Source organism: Sturnus vulgaris, chromosome 23 (genome assembly GCF_052056855.1).
Source record: "Sturnus vulgaris isolate bStuVul1 chromosome 23, bStuVul1.hap1, whole genome shotgun sequence".
Lineage (NCBI taxonomy): Eukaryota > Metazoa > Chordata > Aves > Passeriformes > Sturnidae > Sturnus > Sturnus vulgaris.
The window spans coordinates 6925973-6944607 of record NC_142265.1 but is presented as its reverse complement, the minus strand read 5'-3'; the positions used below and the strand labels follow the sequence as shown (position 1 = coordinate 6944607).

The window sequence follows — 18635 nt, the reverse complement described above, 5'->3', positions numbered from 1 at the left end:
CAAGTAAAATATCCAGCACTCCATCGAGCCTAGCAGAGCCAAGAGGGGTCCTGTATCCAATGGAAACTGGCAGCTGATATGAATTACAGCATGGCAGGGATGCTGCTATGCAACACATCCCTGATCCTCAGCAGCCAGAAACGGGCACTGCCTTGGTTCTGCCCCACATCCAGAGATGTCCTTTCCTCCAGCACAGTCCCCAGACACTCTGGTGGTGCAGCTGACCAGGGGAAGAGCCCAAAGATGCCCAGGAATGAGCAGCTTGTGCAGTTAGGCACCACCAAACCTGCTGCTGCCTCCTGTTCCAGCCATTAAAACACATTGCCTTGGTTAAATGAGGAGACAGTTGAGAAAAAGGAAATAGAACCCCTTCAGAATGGGGGAGATCTTCTTCTTGTGTGTTCTTACAGCCCCTAAACTGACCTGGATTATCCATCCTTAATGTTTCCTCTAGTTTTGGCACCTCCAGGTTAGGAAAGCCATCAGCACTGGTGGGAACAAGACTCTGGGCTTGCCTCCAAGGGGTCTCTGCTGATATTGTGTAGCCCAAGAAAAGTCAGAGTAAAGCCCCTTGGATGCCTCTTCCTAAGAAGAATGTAGCCAGAGCTTGATGCAGCTAATTCTCCAGTGACAAGTGTCCTCCTGACTGCAGGCTTTGTAGGCTGTTATTTCTAGGAGAGGTTTCAAGGCAAGAGGAGCCTCAATCAGGGCCGTGGGTTTGGGTGAGTTATGTCTCCCCAGAACTGATAACTCCGAACTGATAACTCATCTGGCACCAGGCTCATGCTGGGCTGCTCAAGGACAGGCCAGGCTTCATCCCTCCCTTGCTGCTCTGTCCTGCCCTGAGTGCCACAGTTCCTCACTCAGGGCAGCAAAACCATCCCACGTCAAGCTGTTCTGCACAGAAATCAGGAACTGAGAGTGACGGAAACTCTGACCTTTCTCCTCCCCTACTTCTCCTATCAAACTCTCTCCTGGGTCTGTGACTTCTGCCCATCAGGGACTATTTGTAACCCTCGGTTTTGCCAGGACACTCAGCACAACGACCTCTAATTACAGCCCTTGAGTCACACCAGCCTCTTGTACACATCAGCATCAGACCCTGAGCCCACAGCCAGAACTCTGCCCCCAAACTGTGCCCTTGGGCGGTGAAAATGGTCAGTGGAAAGCTGCTCAAGCAGCATTTCCCTTGGTCCAGAGGCTGTCCTGCCAGGGAATAAGAAATGGAACCTGTTTTTGCCACATGTGAGAACCTCAATGCAGAGAGCAGACACCAGGTGAAATCCCTGGACCCACATGACACAGCTACAGACCCTGCACTGCAGCAGCCTCACTGCCTGGAGCCTCACACAGAGCACTCAGGTGGCCACAGAGCTCTTCACTGCAGCCCCTCAGGTCCCTCACAGACAGGCCTTTGTGCTGGAATGGCTCTGGGAAGGCTGGATGTTAGCCCTGGCTGCGAGCTGCACAGACCCTCTGTCACTCCAGGCTGTGCCTCTCTCCAGTACAGGGGGAGAGAGGGATGGATCTTCCATGAGAGAAGCAAAATAGCCTCAAAATCAGCCTGATTATAGGCAGGGAGAGAACTGCAGGGAGGAGAGGTGGAGGCTGAGTCCTCTTGCCTAACCAGGCTTGGGAGTACCTGCTGTCTCTCAGCCAGGTGGTCCATCTGGTGCCTGCCTCTGCTCCAAGGCAGGGATGTGATTTGCAGGTCCTGGACCACATCTGGAGCATCCCTGCATGGTCGGGAGCAGATGGAAGCACTTTGCTGTTTCCTGCAGCTACAAAGGCAAATAGGCTGGGATGGAGGACAGAAAAACCCTTCAGTGTGCTTTAACTCCCAGGGAGGAGAATCACACTGATCCTGCCTCTCTTAGGCTCTTCTCCCTGCACACCTGGAGGCTGAAGTGCTGTCCACCAGTCCCCAACTGGTCTGGCTCAGAGCCAGGGAGGGCAGGCCTGCAGCAGAGAGAGGCAGAGTTGGGTGGACAACGCTCTTAGAAATGCTTCCCTCTTGCATCACACCCAATAATGTCAAGGCAGGATTATAAACCTCCTGCAGGGACTGCTTGGTGGTGGGGGAATGGAGAAGAGATGGTTCATCAGGTTGGGTCAGTTCCTCCCACCCGTCCCCAGGGCCCCACGAAGCTGCTGACATGACAAGAGACCTCTGTGCCTCCCTAACCTGGGCCCTGCTGTCCCTTGGTGCTGGGGACAGCAAGGGACTGAAGGTGGCTCCCCTTTCCATGGCTAGGAGCTGCTGTCTGTGTGCCCTGGCACTGCAGCAGAGCTCCGTGGGAAGGGCTGCAGTCAGTGCCCAGATGGGCACAAACACTCAATGGGCAGCAGGAGTTGAGCTCCACACATCCCCAAGTGCCTTGGAGCTTGGGACACAGCACAGAGTGCAGAAAATTTCACTTCCCATTTCTCCATGTGACAGAGAAGGGATGTTAAACCCAGTGTTGTGACAGAGGAGAAACTCTCCTTCCACCCATGAGTGGCACTTGAGCATTTGAGGAGATTTTTTTCCTGCTACAGAGCCAAAGGGCTCCCCTTGAAATCCCCGTGTGTGTGCTGGGATGTGCCTCAATCCAGCCTGGACTAATCCTTCACTGGGAGAAGGCAGAGGAAATCTGCACCTGGGAGAACATCCACGGCTTAACAGCAGCCAGGAGGAACCGTGTCTCATTTCTGAGTGAAACAAACCTTCACCTGAAACGCTGCTGTGGGTTCAGGAGCTCGGAATTCTCCGTGCTGGGATGGCTGAGCTGTGGTAATTAACACAAAAAGGTGTCTCCAATGCAAACTGGGTCCCTGCTCCAGTGGCTGGCGGCACCAGCTCACCCTTCAGCAGAGCTGCCCTGATTTAATCTGACGTTATTTGAAAAAGCAAGCTCTCCAGGGGCTGTGAGACTGGAGTACCTTTCTTTGTCCCTCCCTCATTTGTTTCTGCTTTTTTGCACTGATAAGCCTGGCTGGCCTGTGAAAGGGACTGAGCAAGAGTCATCAGCACCTCGGGCAAGGATGTTGCAAGACTCACACCCTGTGGCCATCCTCCTGAGCACTGGCCAGCTCACCCCTGCAGCTCTCACACACAGCCCAACTCCAGCTCTTCCAAAAATTTTTGGCTTGGAGCAACCCAGTCTGGTGGAAGGTGTCCCTGCCCAAGGCAGGGGGTTGGAAGATGATCTTTAAGGTGCCTTCCAATCCAAATCATTCCGGATGATCAAAATCCACTTTTCCTGCAGTGCTTGCCCCTGTCCCTGTCTGCTGGCACTGCTGTGTAACTCCCCAGGGCACTGGAGGTGGGAAAGAGCCTCCTCTTGCTGCTGTCCCCCCAGGCTGTCCCCAGCCTGAGTGGCACTAGAAGAGGGCACGAGGTGCCAGTGGCAGCCAGGCCTGGGAAGCAGGTCAGGGACAACCGGCTCTTCTGGTTCCTGCCGTGATTCAGCCGAGGTGTGAGCCCTGCTCAAAGGAGCCCTGTGGTGCCTCCCTTTAAGCCTGGCTTTTGTGGCTGGTCCAGCTGCGGCCCAGAGCAGGGGTGATGCAAGGACAGATGTGCCAGGCTCTGCCAGCATCTCCTCGGCCACCAGCTCATCCCAAGCACTGGAGGTGCTGCTGGATGTGCCCTTGGAATCTCCCTGCTGATGGGACGGGGCTGGGAGCTCCTGCCTGGTGAACGCTGCTGGTTCAGGGGGCAAAGAGCATCAGCCATGGGGCAGACACCCTCCTGCTCGTGGGCTGAGCTGCCTCTCCCCCAGCCTGGCGCCTCACCCACGCTGACACACTCAGCAGATCCTCAATTCACGCCAGGGTAAAACCCGACCGGTCGGTTTAAGTGAGGTTTAATGAGAAAAAAAAAATCAGCCAAAGACACGCTTTGGCTTCCTGAAATAGCCTGATGCTGCTGTTTGTGAGTTTTGGGAGGAGGCAGGTGGCGGGGGAAGAAAAAGTAACAACCAAGAACTCAACCCAAAGGCTGGCAACTTTTTTGCATTTTGGAAGCTACTTTGGGATATTAAAGCAGCTCTAGAAAGTACAAGATGGAGCAGATCCTGCAGTGACATGCTTTGGCTCTTCCCAGCGCTCCAGAGAGCTGCTGTACCTCCCCAAAATGAACCCTCCCTGCAGCTGCAGCCAAGTTTGACCTCAGCCCTGCAGGTCACCACGGCTCACTCAATGCTCCTTTCAAGCGCCGCGATGGAAAAACCCTGTGTCAAAGCAGCTCCAGCCACCTCTGCAGCTCTCCCCTGTGGAGCATCTCAAAGCACTTTGCAAAGTGTTGCCAGGCCCCTCTGGGAGATCAGGAGGTAGCCCAGCAATGGCAGAGAGGAATTTGTCTGCAGTCAGCGTTTGGGAGCAGAGCCCCAGATGTGCAGAGGCAGGACCAGGCACAGATGATGCCTCTGCTCTGTGTGCCTGCATCTCAAGCTGCAGGAGCTCCACGGCAGGGATAAACAGACAGATTGTTAAGGCTTGTAAAGCATAAATTTAACTGCAAGTGTTCTTAACCTCTGCAGATCAGCTGCCTGGGATCTCTCCTCCCTTCCCCCATGGCATTCCAGTAAGCCCTGTTGATATCAATGTCTTGAATGGAGCGTGAGTTGATACCTGGTTCCAAATGGATGGGCTGCAGGAACCATGAATTGAATCTGTTCTGGACGATTGAACTGCTCACATTAAAGATAATTTGTAAAGCAGATTTTTATACGAGACTCCTTACAGCTTTTACAGCGGCGGAACTTTTATTTCCTTATCAGAGGAAGAAAAAAAAAGCTAACATTGTCTGAAGGGGGAGGTGGGTGGGAACAGAATGAAATGACATTGATCAGCTGGACATGAAAGGTTTTCCAGAGAGCAGGCACTGAGGCACTGCTCTGATCCTTCTCCAGTATTGGGTATGAAACCACATTTTCCAACAAGTCCACAGCTACTAATTCACTTGTAGTAGAGGATCCTGAGTTTCCTCTCCTTGTTAAGCAAGCTTGCCTGTATTCAAAGCTTAAATACAGCTTTATGTATGTTTATATATATGATTTTGGCAAAATGCATCCTGAACTCAAGGAACTACGTGCCTCAGGAAGGCATCCAGACCTGGGGTCTGGTAAAGACTCAGCTTTGTGCAGCACTGTGCTGGTCCTTCCCTGCAGCTCTGGGTCCATCCACAACACCCTAATGAATGAAATAAATGGATGAATAAATATTTAATGTACAGGATCAGACACTCCTGCAGCTGTGGTGCATCCACCACCGAACTGGTCGGGCCGAGAGTCTCGCCCACACAGGCTGCAGGGCACGGGTGCTCAGGGCCAGGCTTTGGGAAGGATTATCCTCCTGGAACACTGCGGAGCTGGCTCTACCCTGGGCTTGGCAAGGCACCACGAGATGCACCACTGGCTTATCCTGGCAGAGCTGTCAGTGGGACAGTGCAAGACAAACTGCCACGCTACTGCAGTGGCAGGAGACGAGCCCGCCTGACTGCTGGCAGCACAGCCACAGGAACAGCCAGAAATAGGAGATGTGCAGGGGAAAAAAGGCTCTCTTGGCAGGACAAGGTGAGATGCCAGGCTGTGTCAGGGTCACTGCGTGTCTCCTTGGTGAAAGCAATTCCCAGGGGAGCACAAAGTCCTTTTGGTTCAGGCAGCACAGTCACCACAGCATTACTGCCCCTCCAGTGCCTTTCCCCGGGGCTGTGGGGAGGGGGGGTTCCTGCACGGGGGGAGGACGAGGAGGGAAGGCCGGGTGAAGAACAGCATGGAAAGTTCTGAGACTCCTTGAGAGGAGGCAGAGCTCAGCCAGGCACCTGCCTGCCAGCGCAGAGGAGCGCAGGGAGCCCGAGGCTGTCCCTTCCGTCACCTCTTTTTGCAATGCACAGCAGATCCCTTTGTCCTGGGAATACTGAGGTGCACCCAGCCCTGCTTTCTCATTGCCCTGTTAACCTTTTCCCTCTCACAGCCTCCCCGGTTTCTGGATCACCACCCACTCCCATTTCATCTCTGTCCTCATCCATTTTAACCAGACCATCCAGTCGCCGTGATCTGTTGATCTCCCACGTCCTGATGTTATCACACCCCTGTGTTTGCCAGCGCCAGGGAACTCTGGGCCCTGGCGTTTGCTCTTGATGGCCCAGAGCTCACATCTCAGTCACAGCCCAGCCAGCCTGGCTGCTCCTCTGGGACGCTGCCCCAGCCTCAAATACGGAGGAGTGGACGCAATTCCACCCTGCCCTCACCGCAACTTCTCTCTTTCCAGCTGCAGATCCCAGCGCTGCTGCAGGCACAGGCTGGATCGCTCCTGTGCCCGCTGCCAGCGCTCCAGCCCCAGCCACCAGCAGCCGAGCCCCAAAAAGGCAAAACATCGCCTCTGTTTGCATCTCTCACTTCATTCACAAGCTGTAAACGCAGACTGCCGATCCCCTTTCCGCGGCTCCGACTCCCGGAAAGCCCTCCAGGATGGCATTAACCCGTTCTGCACTGGAGCAGAATAAATGAGTCCCCGCAGGGCACTCGCCAAAGTGGGTCACTCTCCGCTTCCCAGCGCTGTGCCGGAGCCCCGGGCAGGTCCTAGCCCGGGCAAGGGACACACGGACTGCTCTGCCACCGCCCGGGTGGCTCCAAAGAGCTGCGGAGCAGTCGATGCACATCTCTGCCCGTTCCCCAGATCCCCAGATGGATCAGAACCCAAGGGATGGATCGGAACCAAAGCGATGAATAAGATGCCATCAGGCAGCCAAGCTCAAAGGCACTGAAAGGAAGCGCTGAAAGCTGGGAGCGGTCCAGCCCCTCCGCAAGAGAGCCCGTGGGAAGTGTGTGCGGAGGGGAGCGGGGATTTTGGGGATGCTGGAGAGCCGAAACCTCCATCCCTCCTCCCGAAACATCTGCGCTCCGTGCCCAGCCTCGTGGCTGCCTTTCCGGGGAAGCCTGGCTGCTGCACCTCGCTAGACGCTGCTCGATCCAAAAAGCAAACAAACGGCCTCAGCTCGCAGGGCTCCGGAGCCCGCTGCCTGCAGCTGCTTCCAAAACAAACGAGCGTGTTGTTCCGAGCCGAGCGGGCGCTCAAACCGGCCCCGGCTCTCTCCCACCCTCGCACAGATGCACCCACACCTGCTCCAGACCCGGGCGCGCACCCCAAAACGCCGATCCCACCCTTCCCCCGCACCCTCTTTCCCCCACGGGCACCCCGCAAATCCCCTCCGGGGCTGCCTCCAGCCCCGCAGCGGAGCCCAGCGCCCTCCGGGGACCGGCTCACCTGGTAGGAGCGCGGCTGCCAGGATGCAAACTCCGATAGTCCACCACGATGCACGGCAACTTGTCTGCAGCCGTGAAGCCATGAGAGTTCCTTAAGAGCGATGGGCAAGGGTCGGTCTGGCAGCGCCGCGGGGCCCCCCACCCTCCCAGCCCCCGGTGATGCTCAGGTCTGCTTGAAAAAAAAAAAAAAATTCAAAAAAAAAATACTAAAAAAAAGATCGTAGGTGCGTGAGGACAAAGAGGTGGCGGGAGGGCGGGAGGGCTCCGGGGGGAGCTCCGCACATCCGAGGGGCCCCTCTGGGCGGGCGCTGGGCGCTCCGGCCGCGGGGCAGCGCGGGCTCTTCCTTCCGCAGAGCCCGGGGCGAGTGACGAGGGAAGGGCGAGAAGACGAGGGCGGGTGGGGGGGGGGGGGTTGGAAAATGCGATTTAAAAAAAAAAAAAAAAAAGGAAAAAAAAATCGAGGGGGAGAAAAAAAAAAATCAACCAAAAGAAACCCCAGACAAAAAAGAAAGAGGGGAGGCAAAACAAATAAAGAGCGGCGAGGCAGAGCCCTCGGCGGGCTGCGGCGGTGCCGTGGCTCCGGCGGCGGGGCTCGGCAGCCCCCGCCCGCTGCCCGCCCTGCGCTGGGGCCCCGGCGGCGCTCAGGCGGTGCCGGTGCCGGGCCGGGCGCGGCGCTCCATGGCCGGGCGGGGGGCGCGGGGCCGGGCCGGCCGCAGGTGCCCGGGTGCGGTGCCCGGGTGCGGTGCCCGGTGCGGGGCTCGGCGGCCGCGCTCGCACTCACGCACACACTGGCGGGCGGGGCCTGCCCCGTGATGTCAGCGCTCCGAGAAGGAGGGCGCAGCGTTAACCCTTCGGCCGGCGGCTCCCGGGGATGCGCGGCGAGGGCGGGACGGGGTGGTCGGGCTCGCCGCCCGCCCCTCCGGATGTTGGCAGCTGGCGGCAGCTGGGCTTTGTTCGCCGTGTCCGGCCGCGCCGCGCAGCACAGGGCGCCTCGCCGTGGGCTGGCGGAGGTGCTCCTGTCCTCGCCACCCCGGGGCTCGTGGACTTGAGGTTGTTGCTGAATTCCCTCCGGACGCCGGAGCGCCCCGGCCGCGGCTCCGGCGGTGCCCGACACCCTCCTCCCAGACCGAGCATGTTTTTCACCCTGCACGATGTGAAAATACGTTGGAGCCTGAACCGGCAATCCGGAGCGCCTGGGATGTGGATACCACAGCGTTTTCCTGGGGCCTGCTGAAAGAAGGAGCTTGTTCTGGCCACCCTCTGTGTGCGCTGATAAGCGAGGGGATTCAGAACTGGCACAAGAGCTGATGCGCAGGAGGAGGGGGCAGCGGTTTCGCTGCGCTTTGTAGCAGCCTTTATTATGTGGACACAGACACAGCCTTTGTGGATCTCTCGCTAAGGAGGTGTTTAGCCTGCTAATGCCGGCCCCTGAGCTGCCCTGGCCTCTGCAAGGATGCTGAACCCCAAACAAAGATGTGAACAACAATGACAACAACCAACAACAAAGTCATGTTGATTTCAAGCTCCATTAGAACAACACGGGAACAAATCAATGCCTGGCAGGCAGAAAAGGATGGAATCAGTGGGGAAGGATACCACACATAGTGGGAAAGGAAAAGGGGGGGGGGGGGCAGCCAGCAGCTATAAAAAGATACCCCTAAGGACCCCTTCAGCAGTCTCCTCCTCCTTTTAATTCCTTTAGAAGTTAATTCCTGTTCAAGGGAAGGATGGGCAGCTCTGTAACAAAGCGGATTAGCCAGATACAAGGTTTGTTCAGAAATAACAAAAGTTATTACGTAGTAATGAGGTTTAGTTAATAGATTTGCAGACTGTAAGGCCGCTGGGATTCCTTTGGACATCCTGCCTGTGGAGCTGAGCCTGCTGAACTGATGAACGCTGCCTCCTGCCTCTTCTCTAAAGCTGCAGACCTGAGCTCAGGAGTGCCAGTCCCCATCCTCGTGGACAGGCAGCCTATGGGGAGTTCCCAGCGTCCTTGTTGCTGGTTGGTTTTCCTGCCCGTGGAGTGTTTATCTGTCTAATTTCAGTTTTAATCCATAAAATCTCATTATTTCCTTTCCCAACTCCATTAAAGAGATACCTCCGATGAGACATTGCTCCCCTGGGCAGGTCTCTCTGAGTTACCATGGAGTTCCCCACATTAACAACTTCCAGCTTCCATTATTCCCAGTGTCACACTCCCCTTTCTCCCATTTATTCTGTTGTCACTGCACCTGAGATCTGTGGGGCAGCCACACCTCAACACTCCTCCTTTCAGCTTCCTGCATTTCAGGTGGGGGAAAAAAATTCACATTTCTCTTCAAGAATCTGGGGAGATTTGATGGAGCCTCGAGGCCTTGGCCTCCCAAATCACAGACCTCAACCATGTGAGACAAAAATGTAAATCCATTTAGCAGCAGCAGCAGCAGCAGCAGTGGACCATTAGCCCTGGTGCATCAGGCCTGACTTACTGAGCCAGAATGTATTATTTTCATGATCCTGCACAAAGCAGAACCCATCACATTTGGCACAGTTCTGGCTGTTAACTTCTAAGATTTATTACACAGTGCCATGGGGCCTCTGTTCTGCAGCATTTTGTGAGTCCAAAATTTCCGTGAAGCCCAAGGGGGCTCGTGCATGAGCAGGAGAGGCAGGAGCAGAATGCTTTGGTTTGGCAGTTTTTTGTTATTTCTGGGGGAGGAAGACCATAATATGTAACATATTTAATTGCATCATACTTAATATTTTTTTTTAATTTGAGGAGGTGTCTGTATGCATGTCCTCTGAGGGGCAGGGGGAGCTGCCTTCTGCTTTGCTAGATCTGCTGGTTTAGCCCATTTTTTACTTCCTTGTTCTACCCCTCGCAACAGTGGGTTCCTAAAACTCATTCCAGCCAGAGATGTGGAAAAGGAGCCCTGACTGTGCCTGTAATGACAAGACAGGGGATTTCAAGGTTCCTACTGCAGGAACACAGGAACCACTGTGAGACACAGAAATCCCTTCCATATATCTATAAATGTGTTCTACTAGAAACAAAGAGAGAAAAAAACAACCCACCTGGTGCCTCAGATAGGCTGTGAGGAATCCCACCTTCTCCAAGGAAAATAATTTCTAATTCTGCAATATTTACCCTCCCTTGGGTTTTAGGGGTGGTAAAAGTCCCATTTTAGGTGGCAAGTAGCCACCAAAACAGAGATCCAAAACCTTTCCTGTGCACCCCTGTGAAATCTGGTTTAGGCACAGACCCTGGAAGTGGTGTAGGAACTTGGCCCACACTTACATAAGTTGTCACGCCAATATTGCTCTTGAAAATTGCCATTAGAGCATGAAACAACATTTGGCTGGGAAAAAAAATAAAAAAAGGAAAAAAAACAACAGGCTTGCAGTGTTTTGTCCTCCCAGCATTTTGGCTGTTCTGCCAGCACTGGGGTTTTCTGCTGATGCTGCCGTGTGAGGTAACGTCTCCTCAGCAACCTGCTGGAATGGGACCTCCCCAAACCTTTCCCACTGGCAAACGTGGTCTTTGGGCAGTGGGCAGGAGTTGGGATGGGGTTGGGATGGGATTGGCACTGGGACACCTCCCTTGGATGGGATCTTTCCTGGCGAGCTGATGCACATCCTTCCCCAGGGTGGAACAGTTCCTGGAGTCAGGCTTGTCCAAATCTTTCTGAAGCACCTCCTGTCTGCTGTGGAATGAGCACAAAACCAGGGCTGGGCTGATGGATGGCCCTCAGGGGAGCCAGGAATTCCCCCAGTGTCTTCCCAAGCAGTGGCCTCTTCTCAGGGGCTCCCTGCCGCTTGAAAGGCTCGGTGGGGACAGCCACCTTCTCGGAGATTTTCACAGTTATAACTACCAGAAAGTCTTGGAAGGAGGGGAGGAGGAGGAGGGGGGTAGGGATTGCTCTTTAAAGCATTCCTCGGTAGGGTTTTTCAGCTGCTTTTGTTTGCTGCAGAGCCCACAGCAGAGAGCTGTCACTCCGAGCTGGGAGCGCGTTTGACACTCCTGTCTCTGCCGTGTACCTGGTGTGTATTTGCTGCAGTGCTGATTACATTAACTCCTGTGTTTATAAACATTTGGAATCAGTGCAGAAGGCTGCGCTCGACGGAATTTTAAAGCCGGCATCAGTTTTATTTTTGCTTTTTTCATCTGTAAACACACATAATGCATCTGCAGCACAGCCAGCAATGGGGGATCAGAGGTGCAAAGGTTTTCCTGAGCTGATCCCGTGCTTGGCTTCACATCTGAGCTCTCCTGCTACAGCCTCCCCCATGAACTCACATATACACACCCCACATGCACTGCACAGGCAGCTCACACTCCCTCAGACCCCCATGCACCATCCTATTCTAAAAGGCAATTCAGCACTGATAGCCGCTCTGCCCTGCTGTTCTCTGCATAGAGCCGGCAGTTAGAGGAGGAATTAAGTCTGAACTGGGGAGAAAATTGCCTCCCAGTTAATGGGAGCTGATGTGAGCCGCGAGCAGGCTGCAAACAGCAGTGGGGTGTTTTTTTTTTCTGAGCCCCTCTGCTGAAGGTTTTGTAAGAGACTCGCTGCTGTGCTGTCTGAGTGCCTGAACCCTGGCAATCCCCACAGCACCCCCTTGTGAGGCAGGAATTAAACCGTAATCCTCATTGTACATGGAGAAAAGAAGCCCGGGGAGATTAGGAATCCCAGCCTTGCAGGAAGCAGGATGAGTTCTGCTGCGGATTTCCAGCGGAAAGCAGCTGGAATTGCAAGGCTGGTGGGCTTGGGGGCAGCCACGGTTTGGAAATGCCCTACAAGGGCTGGAGTGAGTGGCTTTCAATCCAGCCAGCCACACGCTGGGGAGGAATTTGGGCTGGAATCTGGGGTCTTGATTTCAATCCAGCCAGCCACACGCTGGGAAGGAATTCGTGCTGGAATTTGGAGTCTTGCATGGATAAGAGTGATGCAATCAACAACCATGTCCGGCTCAGACCACTGAGCAGGGCGCTCCAGTGCTTTGTGTGGGCTCTGTGTCAGCCTGTTCCCATCAGCAGAGAATAATTCCATCATCAAAGCTATGAAATGCCTCCGAGAAGGAGCTGCTGTCTTCCCAGAAGGAGCTGATACGGAAGAAGGGATGAAAAGTCTCTGTTGCATGCACCAAAGCACTGGGGATGGTGTTTGTGTGTCCGTGGAGGGCCAGAGCCAGGCAGGAGATGAGGCACAGCATCCACAGGGACCCTGTGGCACAGGGGATGGCAAACCAGAGGAGAAATAAGGAATGAAGGCAGCAGAAACACTTCAAAGGGCATTGCTGATGAGGTCCAGCAAGGGGAATTCTCTCTCAGCTCCAAGATCTGAACCGAGGCACGGACACAGCTCGTTCAGAGCCGGTCTCTGTATTAAAAAATAACATTTATTATTGAACAGCCCTGTGCCCTGCCATCCCCAGGGCCTTGGCAGTGCCCATGCAGGGAAGGCAGGACACAGAGTCCCAAACCAGGCTGGGAGGATGCTAAAAACCACCCTGACAGAGGGTGTTAGGAGCTGCTGTGCAGCCATCCATGAGGGAGAGCTCACAGAGAGGATTTCTCGTGCTCTGGAAATTCACTGACACGCTCTGCTTCGGGTTTGAATCGGGATCAGGACTTGCTGTAAATTTACAAGTGGAAATAAGCCTTTTGCTTTTAGTGGTTGGACAAATAGGCTTCTCTTCCTGCCTAAGCTCTTCTGGGCCTGATCTCTGGGTCACACGGGGCCTGTCTCATTTGCAGGCTGTCATGGCAGTGCCACAAAAGGGTGAATTTGATGCTGTGGCAGCAGAGCTGCAGTGAGCTGTGCTCCTGCAGCCATCCCAAATGTGAGGGGCACGTTGCCACCAGCAGGGTAAAGCCACTGTCACCCTCTAGAGACTTTGAAGTGGGACCAAATCCACGTCAAGGTGTAATTCTGCAGCAACTCCAATGCATCAAGTTTAGCAAATCCATGCCAGACATGGGAATTTTTGGTGTAATCCTGATCACAATCACTGCTGTGAACATGGAACAGCTCCAGTGACAGGGAAGGGACTGCCCCACTCAATCCTTGCCATTGTTTCTGAGGCACATCCAGCAAAGATTATCTTTCATCTTCCTTTCTTTCAGCCATGTCATTAATTTCTGGCTGTCCCAAAAAACCAGAACCCTCTGCCCCAATCCACCAGGCCAGGTGGGACACAGGAATCAGCACATCCCAGAGATGCTGATTTATCATCCCTGAGGTTGTCAGCCTCGATAAACAGAGATATGAATGCTAAAGGCTGAGTTTACCTTGTCTGCATGCATGGATCTCCTGGGGGGAGGCTCTGGAGGTTTCCTGTGCACGTTCCTGCTGCAGCCCAGGAAGGGAAGGGGTTTTACTCTGAACAATGCAGGGTGAGCCCACAGTAATCCCCTCCCAGCCTGTTTTGTAAGTGCCAACCAGGCCTGCCTGATGTCTATTCAGAGGGATTTTGCTGCAGTCTGAGGAGTTAGCAATGGGAATTTGGAGGGATTCCAAGGGGAATGTTTCTGTCAGCCTGGAGTCACTGCAGAGGGGGCAGTGGGATGAGGTGACTGCTCTGTCCCAGAGGACAAACCTCTCCTCAGGGGCCAGTTCCCTCCTCCTGGCTCATTGTGGGGTGATTGTTCTCCTCCATCCATGAGTCTGTGCTTTCTCCTGCAGATGCTGGAGGGAGGAGTTCACCTAGGGAATGATGAAACCTTTCCAAAGGCTCTGGGAGGCTCTGCCCATCTCCCTGGGAGAGCTGCAGGCCTGGCAGTGAGGATGAGCACTCGTCCTCATGGCAAGGTCCCCAAAATTTCCACCAGCCAAAGAAACAGGCTCTGCTCCTAACTCCTATTTGCTGTTTGGGTTTATTTGTGATGAAAAAATAAATACTGGGGAAAAAAAAAATCGGTGGATCAATGGTACTTTAGAGCCTTCCCATGAGGAAGAAGGCTTTGGATTTTGGGGAGCCACATTTATTTGCCCTCCCTCCTAAGTGTGACTCTATTTCCATGTGCCGTGAGCTCCTGCCACCCTGGGCACTCACTAAGAGCTGTAAAGTGACTTAATGAGTCATCTCTTCCCGAGCGGGGACAAAAAAATGTCACATTAAATTTCTGTTTGCAAATTTTTCAAATGCGTGGCTCCAGCTCTCTGACACAAAATGAGCTCGCAGTGGAAACTGTCTGCAGGGCTGCATCTCCATAGGGTTTTGGTGGGGATTTAGTGATGTTTCTGGGCTCCAAATCCCATTCTCATGGGGGGAACAGCTAAGCCAGCACCTACACAGAGTTTGGTGGTGCTAAATTCAATGTTTTCTACAGATTTGTGGCAAGGAGAAAGATTTTAGCAGCAGGAAGAGACCCCTGAGTTCAGCCTGTATTTTTTGACACCTTTTTTCCCCATGGAGTTTTCTGTGTTCAAGGCCAGGTTGGGCTTGGTTACATTTTATTTTACCCTGATGCAAACAATTGGGAGGAGAATTCAGATCTCCCAATGCCTGTCTATGGTAGAATAAATACCACAGAGCAGATTTCAGGCTGAGCCTGCCTCAGTTTACCACCAAACATGGGAAGTTGGGAGGCCAAAAACCTTTCAGTCATTTAACTCAGAGCTGAGATAAATGAGTAACTGGTTTCCATCCGGAGCATTATGGGGATATTGGACCTCTGTGGTGAGTGTCTCAGGTGGAGTGTTGGAGATGGATAATGGTAGGGACAAGCTGTTAAGGGCTTTTTGTCCTTCTGTGGGCAGCAAAAGTCTCTTTCCTCTTCCAAGATAACCTGAGAGGAGCAGGGCTGTGGGCTCACTCCATTTGTCAAGTGATTCTTTTAAATGTATTTAAATACTTTTACAGCCTCTGTTAATGAAACTTTGGTGACCCTGGGGCTCCTGAGGGAATCCATCTGCATCTAAGTGATGGAAAATGAACTCGTTAATGGCTGGGCCCTGCTTAGTCAATATGGGATATCGATCTCTGGTGATGAAGGGCTGGATGGGAAGGGGCTTGGCTAAATGGGCTTTATCCTGGGGATGAGCAGGGCAGGGTGGGCAGTGATTGATGGAGGATAGCTGGGAAAACACCTCATTTTCCCTGCTAACTGCAGGGATTTAGGAGGGCCTGCCAAACTGAGGTAGTGGTACCTGAAGGACGTGGAAAAGCTGTTTGAGATCTGACTGAAATCTCTGTTTTCTGATCTGACTGAAATCTCTGTTTTCTGCTCTTCCTGGCTCCAGGGGGGCTCCTCACCCAGCTTCACCAGAAACTTTACATGTCCCAGTTTCCCCCTCTGTGAAGGAGAGATGTCTCTCCCAAACCACCCAGCCCTGCTCCCAACAAATCTCATTTCCTCTTGTCACAGCTGATTCAGCACGGGCAGAGAGATTAGATATGGATAAGGCAGGAGATAAAGTCTGGCACCTCCAGAAAGGCACAGAAATCTGTGCTCTGGGGGCCTGGATCCCCTGGGAAGTGCTCTGAAGAGTTTGGAATGTTTCTCATCACCTGATAGGAGTTATCTTGGGGGAAGGGCTTTGTCCTGCTCTTGCTTTTGGTCTAACCAACTCCCCTGAAGTCTTTTTCCTGTTGCCCATCGCTGAGGAGAGATAAGGGAGAAAATCATACTTGGAAATTTGGGAATCTGCTGAAGGAAATGGGAATTCCCTGTATGTGCCAACACACTGCACAACATTCCTTGGGAATTCCTTGGGAAAGGAATGAGATGGGGGAGGCATAACAGGTTAGAAGAGGGAGCAGGGAACAAACCCCATATTTTTGGTGCATTTTGGGTGCAATCCTCCTATAAACACTGGCAAAAAAAATGGTGCTGGGTCTTTTAAGAGCTGGTCCAGCCTTTCATTTCTCCCACAGGGCAAAACAGGGCCCAGGGAGCTGGGAACAGAGCCCCAGACAGAGTCAATTGCTCGTGTTCTGCTGATACCCACGGGGTGATGCTGATTTTCATTACAGTGAGATCAGAACTGCAGGGCTGGCTGGGCTTCACTCAGGGTCCCTGTGCTCTGCCTCGGGGGGACCCCCCTCATTTAAAGGGGTTGCAGGAAAGAAAGGCAAGTCTGGAAAAGTCAGCAGAAGCTTTCTGGCTCTGGAGCAGCGTTGGGTAGGCACAAAGGGCTTTGGGATGGGCAGAGCTGAGCAGTTTGATGGGGGTGGGATGTGCTGTGGCCTGCAGGATTCCCAATCCCCTGGGTCACATCCTCAGCTGATGAAAGCTGGGAGAACTGGGCTGATTTATGGCCACGGAAGATCAGCTGCAGCAGGCCCATGAGAGCACTCACTGAACACTCTCCTCTCTCTCCACTTGCCTTTAGTCACTAAAATCTGCTTCATTAACAAACTCTCCCTAATCACTGCTCCTGAGCAGCCGAGCACTCTGCCCACTGGGGCTCTGCGTGGAGCTCCTTCCCAAGGATTTTTCCAGACAATAAAACACACACTTTAACGACTTTGCTTCTCCTCAGCCAGTTGTTGGAGGAGGTGGAGCAGTGGCTCTGCACAGTGGCTGAATGTTAGCTGTGAATCTGCTGACATCCTGAGCAACCAGACATCTTCCTTCCCTGGAAAAGGGGTGGTCTTTTAGCGAAAAAAAAAAAAAAAAAAAGGAAATTTAAGTCAGTGAGTTGGTGGAGGTGATGCTTCAGCTTTTAGGGCTGTCATGGAAGAAGTATAAGGGCCTTTAAGGATTTCAATTTTGTATCTTCAAAGGAAAAACTCTTCCAGAAAATGCTAATCTGGAAGCGATTAGATTGTGGCTACGCTGTTAGGGAGGAAAAGAAAGGCATGGAAAAGAGCAGGTCCGGGCCTGGAATGACGCTCAGGATTTGTGCTCAGCAGCGTCTGTCGATGCTGCCGCACCCCACGGGTGACAGAGCCCCTCTCCCAGCCCTGCATCCGACACTCAGAGCATCACCAGAGCTGTTCTATTCCCATCCTGGCGTGCAGCCACCTGTGTGAGACGTCAGAGTCTCCCCCTCACCGCCCCTCCAGCAGCACCTTTGCCGTGGGGAGCCGGGTGCTCGCTGTGCTGGGGGAGCAGCCCAGCCAGCCTCACACCCCGTGGGCGGATTGTTTTCCATCCTTCCCACCCTCCCGGTGATGAGGACGCCTATTTTTCTCCCTTTCCATGTGCAGAAATAGCTCGTGCTTGTCGTAAATCACCTCGGCTGCAGATGGTGAGTCACTGGTTGATCAAAGGCGAGACCCTTTTCTAGGGCTGGGAGGAAGAGTAGATGCTCCAATAAATCATTAGGAATCAGCAGCAAAGACTTTCCCTTGGGTCTGAGGAGAAAACCTCGCCCCCCTCCTTTGTCCCCTGGCGTAAATCACAAATTTTAGTGTCATGAGTGGGGACACCTGATTTAGGATCCCTGTCCCAGCCATTCCTGGCTGTTGGGCTGGGCTTTGCTGCCCTGACCATCAAAGCTGGGCAGCAGCAAGGGGACAGGCACTGTGCCAGGAGCGGGGAATGAGAAGGGACAGAGTGTTGGCATGTGCCACTCGCCGGCTGAAAACGAGAGGAGAAACCTGGGATCGGCATCAGCGGGACACGGGTGTGACAGGAGCTGGCCTGGAGGTGACAGCAGCGGGCAGGCAGGGGGAGGGGAAGTGCCAGCCTGTGACATAACTTGTTGGGATCCAGGATAACACATTGGGCACCTGTGGCAGGTGGGAACGAGACCAGGAGCACCACGGCAGCAGGGAGAGGAGGAGTCCGTCATCTCTCAGCCTTCATCCCTCACCCCTCATCCCAAACCTTTCCCTGCCAGCCTGGTGGCTGCAGTGCCCTGCCCAGGACAGAGGATGGGTCCCAGGGGAGCAGAAGATGGTGTGAGAGCTGCCAGGGAGAAGGGACAGACCTGGAGTTGTCCCTGTAGCCTGAACTCTCATCCCTCTCCTGCGTGTCTCCAGCCAGCCTCTCCTGCAAGGAAGAGACATCAATGGCTCTTGAGGCAGAGACGAGCAGATGAAGGGTTTGCCATCTGTGAACAAGTTGTTCTGATTGAATTAGAGAACATTTAACATTTACAGATAATTAGGAACAGCCACCCATTACAAAGGCAGCGAAGGGAAGGGGAGCTTTTGAAAGGAATTGGAAGCTCCTTGACACATCAGCCAGGGGAGCCTTTCAGACACAACTTCTGAGCCTTTCCAGATGCTTTGTGCTCCTCGCATCCCCGAATCCTGGGAGCAAAGAATCTCTCCCTGTCTCCCTTCTGTCCTCTCCATTACTTTTTAGCTGCCTTTTGCCTTTTTCTCCCAGCCAGCGCTCAGCCAGCTCCTCTCTGGGAGGTTTTAGCAGGATTTCCTCTTTGGTCCAATACTGGGCCATCAGCTGTGAAGCAAAAGAGAAAGAAATTTGCTTTTCTGCTCCATTACTGTCCC

General features: G+C 53.6%; 1 protein-coding gene across 4 annotated transcripts in view; it reads right to left on the bottom strand.

Moving 5' to 3' along the window:
• Nucleotides 1-7584, bottom strand: part of NECTIN1 (nectin cell adhesion molecule 1) — a 94574-nt gene extending 86990 nt beyond the window's left edge. For 2 of the 4 annotated variants that reach the window (XM_088177783.1, XM_088177782.1), the window contains exon 1: nt 7249-7584. In XM_088177783.1, the coding sequence (XP_088033909.1) occupies nt 7249-7330 (82 nt within the window). In that variant the 5' untranslated portion in view covers nt 7331-7584. The remainder of the gene's footprint in view (nt 1-7248) is intronic. The other 2 variants (XM_088177784.1, XM_014892682.2) reach the window with 2 other exon arrangements.
• Nucleotides 7585-18635: the final 11051 nt, after the last annotated feature.